General features: G+C 36.0%; 1 protein-coding gene across 3 annotated transcripts in view; it reads right to left on the bottom strand.

The window, feature by feature from the left end:
* LOC102229589 (calcium/calmodulin-dependent 3',5'-cyclic nucleotide phosphodiesterase 1C-like) overlaps window positions 1-11,305 on the bottom strand; it is a 123,878-nt gene extending 112,573 nt beyond the window's left edge. Inside the window, exons 1-2 of one of the 3 annotated variants that reach the window (XM_023335743.1) lie at window positions 10,903-11,305; window positions 1,077-1,127 (exon numbers count right to left, since the gene is read on the bottom strand). In XM_023335743.1, coding sequence (XP_023191511.1) covers window positions 1,077-1,127; window positions 10,903-10,984 — 133 coding nt within the window. In that variant the 5' untranslated portion in view covers window positions 10,985-11,305. The remainder of the gene's footprint in view (window positions 1-1,076; window positions 1,128-10,902) is intronic. The other 2 variants (XM_023335745.1, XM_023335746.1) reach the window with 2 other exon arrangements.
* Window positions 11,306-13,433: the final 2,128 nt, after the last annotated feature.

Raw genomic sequence — 13,433 nt, 5'->3', positions numbered from 1 at the left:
AGAAAATATATTTCTATTGGTAACAATCCAAGTAATCCTGGTGGAGTGCTGAGCTGATACAAACTTAAAAGCTCCTAAGAAGGGTGCTTTTTAATGTAGATAGCATGGAGAAGTATTACTGTGATAATATACTGAAGATGCATAAGTGTCAGAAAATGTAGGACATTCACACAGTCACACAATGGCATCCCAAGCCCCAAACTCCACTGTTTGTGTGGTGTTTAGAGGAAACGTGCAATGGCCTTTCCTTTTTGAAACATGCTGCTAAGCCAAATATGCATTTAAACAGTTACATTTTGGTCAAACATCTTCAATCCAAAACTTTTTCACACTCTCTGTTGGTAGTCTGTACTTCTTGGACAACTCTTCTGATAATTGTTTTAACTCCTCTGTTAGAAATATTGCAAGTAGAACTGATTTAAGGTGAAATTAAAATATATCCTACTCAAAATGATAGTTTTGAATGTTGTTTTGAAGGTAGTTTTGAAGATAGTCAGAGGTTACAGATATGGGTGGGAAGTGATGAAATCAATCTTTTTTTTTTGGAAAAATAAGGTTTCTAAGATTGCTAGAGAGTGCTTAGCTCTCATTAGATGTTATCTTCATAATGACAGTTCAGGCTGGCACTAATAAGGGATGAGGTTGCCTTCTACTTGTATATTTCAGTTGTGTTCTTACATTTCTAAGACCTTTGCTAGTTTTTTTTCCCACAAACACTGTGTCATCTAATCTTAATTCCACCACTAGTGGCACAAAAAGGCTGTACCAGCTTTTGGTAGCTCACAAACCTAAAACTGCACGTGTCATTCAGAGACTGCAAATGTATCCGGTGATACATGAAATTTTGTCTTGCCAACAAAGAAAGATTTTAAAACCCATGCCAGAGTTTCTGTTTAATGACCTCTAATCTAACTGTTAATGAAGTGGCCATAAATCTGCATCATTAATATCTCATTAGTGGTGGGTAAAATGACCCTTTAATGGTTTGAGCTGAATGGTGAATTGATTCAAAATGAATTATTTCAGGGAACTGACTAAAATTGAAGTGAAACTAATACAGTGCACATTAAACTTACGTGCAAAACTTGCCGGGGGTCTGCAGGAGCTCTCTCCATCTTCATTTGCCACTGATAAAAAATAATGCAAAAAATTGTAAAATCAATACTGAATAAATGCATAAAACATAAAACCACAGAGTCTAAATATTACTTTCAATGCATTGAGATTAAATAAATAACTTCTTTTATTGTATGAGTTTTGTTGCTCTGTCAGATTTAAGTATTTTCAGTGAGCTGAAAATTACACTGAAAAATGTTTCTGAAATTGAAAATAATTATTTGAGTAAAAAAACCCAAAGCATCATGAATTGAAAGCTATACCATGCATAATAACTTAAAGTTATGTCACATACTGTATGTCAGTAATTCCAATAGCATTTATCATTGGTAATTGGATACATGTTTTATTTCTTATTAAAAAAAAATCTATGTGTTTAGTGTTTGCTGAGATAACTGGAATATACAGTTTGATAAAACTTGTTTTTTTGTTTAAGACTAAGAGTATGTTTGAAAAAAAAGCAGGTATTATTTTGAATAAGTTCATATTTCTGAAACAAAAATATCTTTTTTTTCATCATAGTTAATAAAAAGGGTTAAAAAACAAAATTCTTATCTATATAATGAATTACCGAAATAAACAAACTGTGCAATAATATTAAAATTTTGCTCTATTTTGGTTGTTTTATAAACACAATAATTTTTCCAATGCATTTTTTTGCATAAAGGAAACTATGCAAAGAAAGCTTTGTTCAATACCCGTGAACAAAGCTTCACATATAATGAACAGTGAAGCTGTTCAATACCAGTTTCACTGGTATTGAAGCTGGTATTGAACACAAACCACTAATAATTTAGATGTTCGTACACTAAATCACTTGAAACTGACACCATGGTAGGACAGAGGCATCTTACTGAGTCAGAATATCTAAAGCTTCTAAACCCAACATTTTATTTCTCAAAAATCTAGAATACTGCATTGAAACAAACAAAAAGTATTTTTCACATGCACACATGCCCCCACACGCCTGCACACCCCCACACACGCCCACATGCACACAAAAACCCCCAGCTAAAAACAAACAATTAAAAGATAGCGGTTTATTCAAAGTGACCATGGCCAGGTTTTGCTCTAAATAATCATGGGAAAGGCAGATGTCCAGCAATGACTCATTAACCTTTCCAAGGCCTTAATTAAATGAATAAACACATAAACACGAATCCTCTCGTGGGGACTGTTCTGTCCGTTCATGTCACTCTATTTACCAAGATCACGGGCATGTTCATTTTCACATCATATAGGTGGCTGTCAAATTATTGTATTTACCTAGGTTTTATGTGTACGATATATGTGGGCGAATCCTCTTCTATCTGGCAGAGTTCTATCTCAAAGTTTTAAATTAAAGTAAAGCTTTTGCGCCCCATCCACTTTACCATTTGCATCAGATTGTGCTGACATATTTCCAAGATTAGACGAATAGACCATCTGCTCGATCATCCAGTGTCTCTGCTCTCTGTGCTATGTCATTTTTCTGTTCAATCATATCGGTATGTCCTACTTGTTCTGCAGTCCTCCATTGTCTTTCACTTCATGGTGGCTACTAGTTTATGAACACCTCCTAAAGAGGATTGTGCATAATATTAGTGAGTCTACATCAACTCAGGTTACCTGGTTGTGAGACGTAAGATCACAGGTGGATCATGGCACCAGAGGATGATCTGAAAAGTGCTAACAACACCTTGTTGAATAAGTCTTATCTGGACACAGGATGGACACACAACAGACTAGACACAACAGACTAGACTGTTGTGTGTGTTATGCAATTCACGTTTTGCATTGAATTACTGAAATAAATACTTTTTTCGGATGATATTCTAAGGTATTAGAAATTGTGCACTGTTGTACAAAAAAACTGCCACAAACGAGACACATGTAGAAAGAGAAAAGATCTAATTGCATTCGCAGCAGTTACACAAGTACTGAAGTAAACAATAACTGAAATAAGAGTGTCGCTGCACAATAAGTCAATTTCTAATTATACTACATTTTACTGAAAGATAATATTGTGCTGCCAATGAGAAGATGCTAAGGTTAACTAAAAATAATCCAGTCCAAATACTGAGATGCAATATTACAGATTAGGAATAATAAACTTGTTTAATTTTTTGGTCATTAGATGCTGATAGTAAGAAATACCAAACAATCCTAGTACAAAATTTTCCCAAAGGCAACAAGGAATGTCATCATCCATCATAGATGTAGAATGTAGGAGCTTCATTAGTGCTATAGTGAGGAATTGTCTAGACACATCTTCTAAGCTCATTTTATCAAATAGTTCCCAAACCTCTTTTTTATTAAGGATGTTTTTCTGTGACAGTAAGAGAAGATCAAGAGGGAATCACTTTTAATTCTCCACCAGCTAATTATACTTATGAGACTGAATGGAGCTCAGCTGTCTTCTAAATCTATTCTTCTATTAACAAGAAGTATTCACATGCATGAAATATCGTTTGATATTTAGCAGTACGTATTCATTTAAACAAATACAGGAAATAGTTATTCAACAGGTAGCAATATTGCAGTGTGTTGCATTTTGGGTAATGGTCTCCATAATGATCTTTTATGTATAATATTGCAAATGTGACTACGGGGAAGGCAAGAATAACATTTATCAGAGAAATAAATGAAAAAACTAAAAAAACTAAACTAAACTAAAGATCAAATTGGAGTAGCACATATTGTAAAATTTCACAAATTCCCACAAACACAACCCTATAATATTGTAAAAATAATAACACTGTAAAAAGCTAAAAATTGAAGCTGATTTAGCTGCAAAGCATGGGCCACCATCATTCAAAACCCAGTGGATTAAGAACTGGATGTCACTTATGTATGTGGTGGCAAAGGGACCCAATGCTTTTGGCAACACAGTGTATTTCCGTCATGAAAGTACAATTTATCAAAGCATTTACATTTTCAATTAAGCTTCATTTATTTATTCAACTGTGTTTCACAATGATGGCAAAAAAATTAAAATGATGATAAAAAAACACAACTTCATCATCAGTACAAAGCTCTGATGTTGCGGATTGCTATTTATAGCTTAGCTTTGTGAAAATCAACCTGAATCTGTCTCCAGTTTCAGGATTTTTTCCAACTTAATCTTTTTAAAGCTGCCAGTCAATAAGGTATTCAGATTACAGATAAAATATACTATAGGAATGCAAAAAAAGAGAGAAGAAAATCTACTTGTTTCATTTATTCATATCCTAAGTCTTATGAGTAAGTGAACTACTGTATGGGTCACTCATACAATGACAGTATTTTACTTATATTTTTGCTTCATTGAAATGGTAATTGCATACTTTTTCATTTCACATGACTTAATTGAATTCAACCAGCAATGTACCTAAGCTTCCAAAGTGAGAGCCTCTAATCAAAATTGCCTGTTGTGGTTAATTGTTCAAATTCTTGTGGGAGAAGCGTGTCTGGTTACATAACCTCAGAGTTTTAGGGCCATGCTTTGTTAAGTTAGCTGTCTTTCTTACTGCTGCGCACAGTATGGATCATTGAAAAGCAATAACATCCAAATGCAAACACCACATAGAGGCCAGCATCATGTTGAAAGATATTCTGGACAATGCACTATTGTAGAAAGGTATCTGTTTCACCCTTACTTTATGGCACTAACTGTAATAACTGTAATTGTAATTAATTTGTTGTCTCAACGACTGAATGTTGTATTTTGTTGCAGAGTTTCATTTTTTTCCATAACAAAAATCATGTAACAGATGCAAACAGAAACACCAAAAAGCGTTTTAAACACATCAGCTAGAACTCCTTGTCCTTGAATGAGCAATGCATATCTCACAACAACTTAGCTCACTGTTCCTCCGCCACAGAAAAGTGTTTTGCTTGGATGGAAGAATTTGCACAGCTCATGTGGAGAAATAAGATGCTGAATTTGATTCATTTTATGAAGAATGGGGCTCAGAGGTGAATGTGGGAGAAGCTCAACGTTTTTGCACAGGATGAGTTGCACTTGAAAGTGTAAAGGGCCAAATCATCAATCTCACACTTTGTTTCTTACATTATTATAGATGAATGTACCTACTGGAGTTACATAACATGAATTAGATTTGTGAAGGCCCCTGTTGAAAGGCCACATGGTTGATGTTAGAGGGTTAATGCATGTACTCAGATAGATGTAATTACTAGAGTAATGGTTGGTAGGCACTCAGTGAGATGATTTTGTATAGAAATGTGCACAGTGTGATCTAGAGTCGACCCACATTATCTTTCGTAATAATCTTTCAACAAAATTATTTGACATACAGTAAGGGTAAAAAGAAAGCACACCGCTTTAAATGTTTGGGTTTTAGGGATTCTCATTTTTTAAGATTGGCATCTCGAGTTTTTCACAATCTCTTCCATTTTGCTTTAATCCTTTAGGAACCTATAACTTATTATATTCAGAAAAACTAAAATAGAAGTTTGAACCAAAAATATCACAATTGGCCTTTACATTGGTTTTCGATGCATAACCTTACAACAAACACAAAAAAACAAACAAACAAAAAAAAAAAACAACTTTTAATTCCATGCCATGAAAACAAAATACTGGCTTTCTAAAAGGAATATTCCAGAGAAACATGTGGTTGCTTATTGTTGACATAAAAATACATGTAGCAAGCACATTTGCTATAAATATATTTGCAGCAAGAAATGTATGCGAGTGAGATGAGTGTAGGCAGACACAAGAGAGCAGATGTCGCCTCACCCATCCAAAAATGTCTCGCCTTTAGAAGCACTTTTTGCCCCAGGATTATGTAGAAAAATGAATCCTAAATTTTAGGAATGCAACAACCCACACCTGAGGGGTGAGAACGCAACAAAAGTCATAGCGTTGTTAGAACAGATTGCTTAAATAGCCAGACAAGCAGCTATGGATGCTGTTTTTGAATCAGAATAGAAAACAGAAAGACATTAAGCATAATGTTGAAATCATGTCTGGATAAAGAGAGGGCCAAAATTTATCTTCAGTGTTATGAAAGACTCATTACTAGTTATAATGACTGGTGGAAGCAGTTCCCTCTAAGGGTAGTAGAACCAGTTATTAGCTTATTACTTTTCCAACATTGGAGCGGATTGAACATAAAGCAATCTTTTGTAAATGTCCTTTGAATTTAACTAGATTATCTTATTTTGATCCGTTTTTTGATGATCTGAAATACGTAATAGAATTATGTCAAACAAAAGAAAACAGCAAGGCGTTAAAAACTTTATCTTTGTAGGCTGTTTGTGCAAATATTTTCTGAAAATGTACAATCCATATCTGACACAAATTGTGCAGCACATTTCACAACATTTTAAAATGTCACATTGCCATACATGTAATTACATTGCTGTGGGTTCTACTACTGAACCTATAAGGTCCAGACTTAGAGAAAACAAAAAGAAAGCTGGGAAACTATTGATAAGAAAACAGAGTGAGACAAGTAGCATCAAACGAGGAAAAATGTTTTCAATGTCATGAGAAAAAAGTAGATAAAAACAGGATTATGTTCTCACCATGGAAACAGAAGTAAGTGTGTGTGTGGTGTCTAACTTCAACACTGTGCTCACTGATCTCTGACTCTGTGTCCTTCTGCTTTTAGCTTTCTTTTTTGTTCTTCTTTCCTCACCAAACACAGACAATAAAGCAATAAGTTTCCACTAAAAAAGATTATCTAACTGGGTGGGTAAACTAGAACATTCCTTGAATATAAACGTGATTGTACAGAAGAGCTGAACTATGTGTAATTTTTAATGACCAATTATTCTGACTCTGTGGAAAACAAGCAGCACCACACTTTCAAATGTCTTTCTTGATGGAATTTCAAAGCTGCTTCTTCTATTGAAGGTCATAAAGACTTATAAAAAAATCTCACAACTCACATTCAAGCTAAAGAGATCCAACACTGTGAAAGCGTCGGGGACAGACATCTTCTAAAGCAAAGAGGAAGCAGGAGCAGCAAACTCGTAACTGAAATGGGTGTGTAGAGACATGTTGTGCTTCAATTATGCTTAAATTAATGATACAGTTATGTTTATGTTCTCTTGTTTGTTAAATTTTTCTATTCAATTCCAAATTCTAGGCTGTAAATGCATGTCTGTACAAATGCAATGGAACAGCATGTTCCCTTTCATAGACAGTACAATATCCAAGCTTAAGCTAATGGTGCCTCATTCGTTCTTGCAAAAAAAACTTTTATAATTTATAACCTTGTTGAAGTGGGGTATGTCAATAGTGGACAGAGTGTCTGTGAGTGGATGTTTTAAAGTCTTGCCACATTTTCAATTGAAAACAGGCGTTGATTTGGATCTCATCGATTCCATTGTGGTTTGGGTTGTATGATAAGAATTGTTTTACTCTTAACATACAGCTGTCTTCAACAAGTTTTCTTTCTGTATTGCTCTGTACTTGGCTCGATCCACCAAAAGCATGCCCATAGCATTATGCTGCCACCACCATTTATTTCCAGAAAGATTGTGTTTTCAAGGTGACATGCAAATGTTTGTGCAACACAAAACATTTTTAATATAAGCTTAAAATTTTGATTTGGTACCATCTGACCAGGGAACTTTTTTTCAATGGTTGTGATAAATTTTGAATGGGATTTATTGTGGCTTTCTTTCAATAACGGTTTACTTCTTGGATTAAGGCAAAAGTTCAACTGTAAAGTGATTATAATGACTTAAAGATTGGTAAGAAGCTGCAGCATGTAACTTTTACAAAAATATATTTTTACATGTTTGTCAAGACTGTCACTTTGTCATAAGAGTACTGTACAAGATGGTGAAAATGTGAGCTCCTCTACCTCCTCCCTGTGCTCCTATTGCCATTAGCGGAAATGTGCTGCTCCCAGTCAAAAACAACCAATCAGAAATAGGATTAAGGTTTTATCACTGCTAATCATGCTGGTTTCAAATGTTGATATAAAAACAATTTACATTTTACCTACTAAGGAGTCACTTAGTCTTCACTTAGTATTTATTGTTTCGTGTATCACCATCACTTTGACATACTCAAAAAGCCTCTCCACCGTCATTTTTGCTTAACTCAGACTTCTATACAGGGGTATTAAAATCAGATGAAAAGAACAATTATTACTTTGGTGTGGGAGAATAAACTTTTCTGCTGGAATAACTCATGCTGGGCCAACATTTATCAAGAAAGTGACAATGAATCACATGTCAATTGTCTGATGTTCTTCCATCAGCTTTTGAGAAAGAAAGACAAAATGGCTTGTTGGTAATTACAACCTAGGGTTTAAGCAGAACAATGCAGTGCTCGAATTTGGCACACAAAAAAATACTACTCACAAATTATACTTTGGGATACAAACTAAACAGAACAAAGAGGAAACCAAAAAGAGATGTGATTTTTTTTAACTGCACAAAAAGGGCTTTAGTGCTGGGCACTCCAAGATAGCAGCTAAAAGGCTAAAATTGCACCTCTCCGTATGAATCTTGTAACATCAGCTACACTAATAAGCCTAAAACATGACAAAACACCTCGCGTGGAATCCACACAGAGGCTGCCAGCTACAGTTCAGGTTCAGAGTTTAATAGAGGAGAAAACACAACGAGTCAAGATAGGCAATGAGGCAGCAGCGGTTGGGAGTCACGCATCAGAGGAGGTGATGCTGTGCAGGCTGAAACCTAAGACCATTCAGCAATTGATTGTGACACTTGTGGTTTACCATGACAACGGCCATGCTCGTCGGAGAGGACTGCCATGATACTGAACACGTGTTACTGAGATGCTGTTTACATTTAAGAGGATGCGATCATGTAGGAGGAAAATATAATGTATTTTCTGTGCAATAATAAAATCATTTAGAGCGGCTTTCAATGCCTATACTCTCCAATTTGCAGAGCATGTAACTTTTTTTATTCCTGTCTGAAAAAGCTTATCATGAAGATTTGTGCTGTTTGCCTGAGATTAGAGATTGCCATCTACCGTTTCCAGGAAAACTGATCTCAGCAACCTGTGGCCCACAGTTCTTACAAGGTTTTATCACAAAGGTGATTTTCTCATTAATTCAAATCCCTTGTGTTGCATCTGAGAAATACTGAGCAGAACAACATGAAGAAGTGGAGAAATATAGTATAATCTAAGTAAAGCTGTTAGAAGTGACAGATTTTCAACATATCCATGGCATTTACAATTTTACACTCGCCGTTGTGTAACTCATCTTATGTATTGCCAAAAGATGACAGGAGACTATTGTGTAAAAGAACAGTGTAGGCAATCTAAACAAACACTGAGTGTAAAGTACAGCTTTCCTTTTAAATATTAAAGAAAGTGTTTGTGTTCTCACCAGTTCAGTTATACATAAACTGAAATGCAGTTATATATATTTGTATAGAATTGCCATACAAGAGATACAAGAGTGCAACTACAAGAAAGCAGACATTCACCTGAATGAAATCAATTATTACAAATCTTAACTCAGTTAACGTGCTTACCATATCCATTACACATCAAGAATAAAACAAATCTGATAACTTAAGAGACTGGCAACTTTATTCAAAGACATAATATTTCTCTGTTTGTCTGCCTTGAAATTTGACATGCTGCCTCTGAGGTGAAGTGGGACTGGTTCTGATTGTAATCACCAGTGCTCAATGTTCCCAGCATGCTTAAACCTGATTGGTCCTCAAATAATAAGCTGATTCAGCAGTTATGACTTGTTTAGGTTTGCTTTTGATTTACACCATACAACATTCACACACTGATGCTTTCATAAACATCCACATCCCACACCACAAATTCAGCCACACTCACTACACAAATGCTAAATTCTTTTGGTTTGTTTGATTTAGGTTTTACGTAAATCTAGGTTAATTCAACAAACTCAAAATTGGCAGATGATATGAATGTAGAATTTATGCATCAATCTACTATCGTAATAACATAATTTACTTTTCTGTTATCATATTGAAACCATCCCATGTTGCCTTTCAAGCTTCTCCCAGCATTTACATCTATTGGAGTTAAACTCCCCCATAGCAACAATGATACAGGTGTGGCAAAAGTGCAGGCACAGTTTTTAGCCTTATCTGATTTACCTATACTTGAAAGTTAATGTCCTGATAGCTTGCAACAGTGAGCAATAAAGAATATGACCAGTGGCTTTAAAATGCAGTTTCTTTTGTCAACAAAGGTGAGCCTCATGCCAGAATGTGAACGCACCTTTTTCTTATGATTACCAAACAAAACTGCCTCATGACTAGCCAGCATGTTTTGTCTAGCGTCACATTTTGTACATGTGTTGTGAAAACAATGGTTCCCCAAACACAGAAAAAGTTGCAAAACTAAATTCAATCTGCTAAGGACACAAATCATCTGCTGTCGACAGCTTGGAGAATCTTCAAGTTGTTCTATTTACAAAAGGCTTTCATCACTTACTCTTACTAGAGAGTAAAATAAAAAGTAAAAGACTAAGTAGCACACAAGTTTATCAACTGTGGTTGTCAAGACAATACAATGAATTCCCGGTGACGTCAGCGTTAGTCCTAAGTCCCCTTGTTTCCATGGTGTAGTTGCATTATAGAAGCGAGCACTAACTTCAGCCAGATGAACTAATGTTTCAATTTCTCAGATACGCACAAATGGGATCTTTCTTTGAACACGTTTAGTAGGTCCCAGATGCCTCATCGCACAGAAGCACAGGATATCAGACGCACATGTATCTTGATCCTTATGCACACATACACACACACACACACTCACGCGCACACCTGCACACTGAGATAGCCTGTAAACAGTTTCCTCATGCCTTGCATGCTTCTTCTTACCGATGGTGATGTTGAAGCCATCAATGCTGAAGGTGGCACTACGACCCTTCCTAAATCGATGCTTTTTAGAGTTAGCCTCCATCACTTCAGCACCCTCGGGTCGCCCCCCCCCCAACCCCCAACTCTCTGTAACCTTGTTTCAGCGCCTCTTGTCAGTTGCGTTGTGCTGTTTTACTTCGTTAATGTAACTCCACTCATGGAGATGAGAGAGGAAAAATGCAGCCCTCTGACTCTGGTTGCTGCTGAGCGCTGGAGGAGAAACTGTCAGACTCTCTCCACTTCTCGCTACAAAAAGCAGAGTGGGAGAATTTCTCCAGCCCTTCCCTTCCCAGAGTCTTTGTTGTACTAATCTTTTCTCTCCCTTTCGCTCCGTTTTCCTCACACCTCAACAAGCTCATTTCTAGGAGCTTACGGCTCTCTGATTTGTTTTTCCTCCTCTCGGTTTTTCTCCTTCCCGCCCTCCCCGCTCTCTCTCCTCATCACTCTTTCCCAAGAGGTACAGTAGGTGTGTGTGGTGGGTGGTGGAGGTGGTGGGGGTGGTGGTGGTGGTGGTTAGGCAGAGAGGACATGTCTAGAGGTGTTTGAGTGATCGTGACTCCACCTACTGTCAAGAATTTATAGCAAGAGAACAAAAGCTCAGAGAGATAAAAAGGCAAAAGGTTACAGGAGTCTGTTATAGTTTTTCTCAAACAGTTGAAAACGTACAGAAAAAGTAACCTAACCTGATGTAGTGTTATACAGTAAGCAAATCTGTGGAAGGGTAATAATCTGTGTTTAGTCAGAGCTAATAATTAAATCAGTCCCACTACTTTTTAATTTTTGGCACAGAAATTTGAAGGTCAACAGAAGCCTATGTGGTATTTATTTGAATGATAAACATTTAACTCTAGTGCAAGGACATATTATCCAAAAAGAATACATTTTTTCAGCTTTATCATATTCCTACCAATACATTTTTTTCCTCATCTGTTCTGATGTGTATACAGCAAAAGCGAAAAAGCTCAGCATGTTTGCACCATCTGACATTTAGTTATGTCATTTTCCCATGTTTCATTCTCCCCACTGATTGGTATCCGAGTGCTCTTTATGAGGGCTTCTGCCATGACCTTCTCCCAAATTCAATAAAACAAGCCCTTTTAATAAGATGTGCAAATTAAAATGACAAGTTGTTTTCAGAATCTGAGTCTTTGTTTAGGCACAGTCCACAGCTTCTCGATGCACACAGCTTGGTCTTGCTGATGAGGTTTGTCAATCCGACTGTAAAGCAATCCGAATCATTTCAAAGAGACTGCTTATCACCGTACCTTTTACGGAAGCGCCTTCATTTTGTGCATTTTGCCCTCATTCTGAGTTTATTCCAACTGAGCAGCTTGGCTAAAAACAGCCACAATCAGTGTAACATGACAAACACAATGTGACAACAAAGCTTGGGGATTTAGAAGCATTATCACATCTCTGTATTTAATAAAGAGCTTGTAAACAATCCTGTTGACTGGAAACAATGGATTTACACATCCTAATGGATTTTTTAATCACAAAGAGAGAGCATAATTAGTTAATTATCTTCAGTTTATGTGTTTGTTTTTCATCTGACTTTTAGGTGTGCCAAATTTATGAACCCTTTATTACCCTTGACAAGGTTTTAAGGCTAGATAGCAGTTTCACATGTAGTATCTCTAGATCAGTTCAGACTCCCACATTGTCAGGCTTATAGATTAATAACCATGTTGTAGGAATTGAGCTAAATATTTTCTATAACATTACGTTTTGTTTTTGTGACATGCACAGAAGAGGGTTTTATATTTTCTAAGGTAAAATTAATCTTTTGAAGTCTGCAATTGTGTTCAAGTTCTCACAACTCCTGAACCTTTTCAGATTTTGTGAAGTGAAATAATTATTTTTTAAAATTACCTTTAAAAATAAAAATGTGCATCAAACACACATAGTACTATACTGTGGGTATGTTCTTCCTTTGTAGGAAGAACAGTACAGTGCAAACCATTGTAGAAATGTAAAAAAACGCTCTCCTTCCAAATATGAGCAGAGCTTGAATAATTTTTCTAAGAAGGAGCAAAGATTTGAAAACATTTTTATTTTATTTTTAAACATATATTATTCTATTTCTATGTCATAATCTTTTGTTAGACAAACACAAAACATCCCAAAAAGATTAAATTAGGTTTGTGGTTATAACATGACAAAAAGTGAAATACGTTCATAGGCTCTGTATGTTTATTGTTTAGAGCTAAGTTACAATAAGTGAACTAGTTTTTGGTCCAAATGAAAGGAAATGTAACATTATTTGGCAAGGGACTTTAGACATCTGTCTCTTTATTGACACTCTGTAGTTCATTCTGGTATTTCCCATGCCAAAAGGAATATAGTCCTTCTAGTTAATTCTGGATATGCCCCTGGGTCACCTCTTACTGGTATGTGCTAGGAAAACCTCCACCTGCACCCACCCAATAAGATGTCCAAACCACCTCAGCTGACTTTTTTTTAAAGTAGCAGCATCTGTAATCAAATATCCT

This window comes from Xiphophorus maculatus, chromosome 6 (genome assembly GCF_002775205.1).
Source record: "Xiphophorus maculatus strain JP 163 A chromosome 6, X_maculatus-5.0-male, whole genome shotgun sequence".
NCBI lineage: Eukaryota > Metazoa > Chordata > Actinopteri > Cyprinodontiformes > Poeciliidae > Xiphophorus > Xiphophorus maculatus.
Note: the sequence above shows the minus strand (reverse complement) of the source record. Positions and strands in the feature narration are given on the sequence as shown.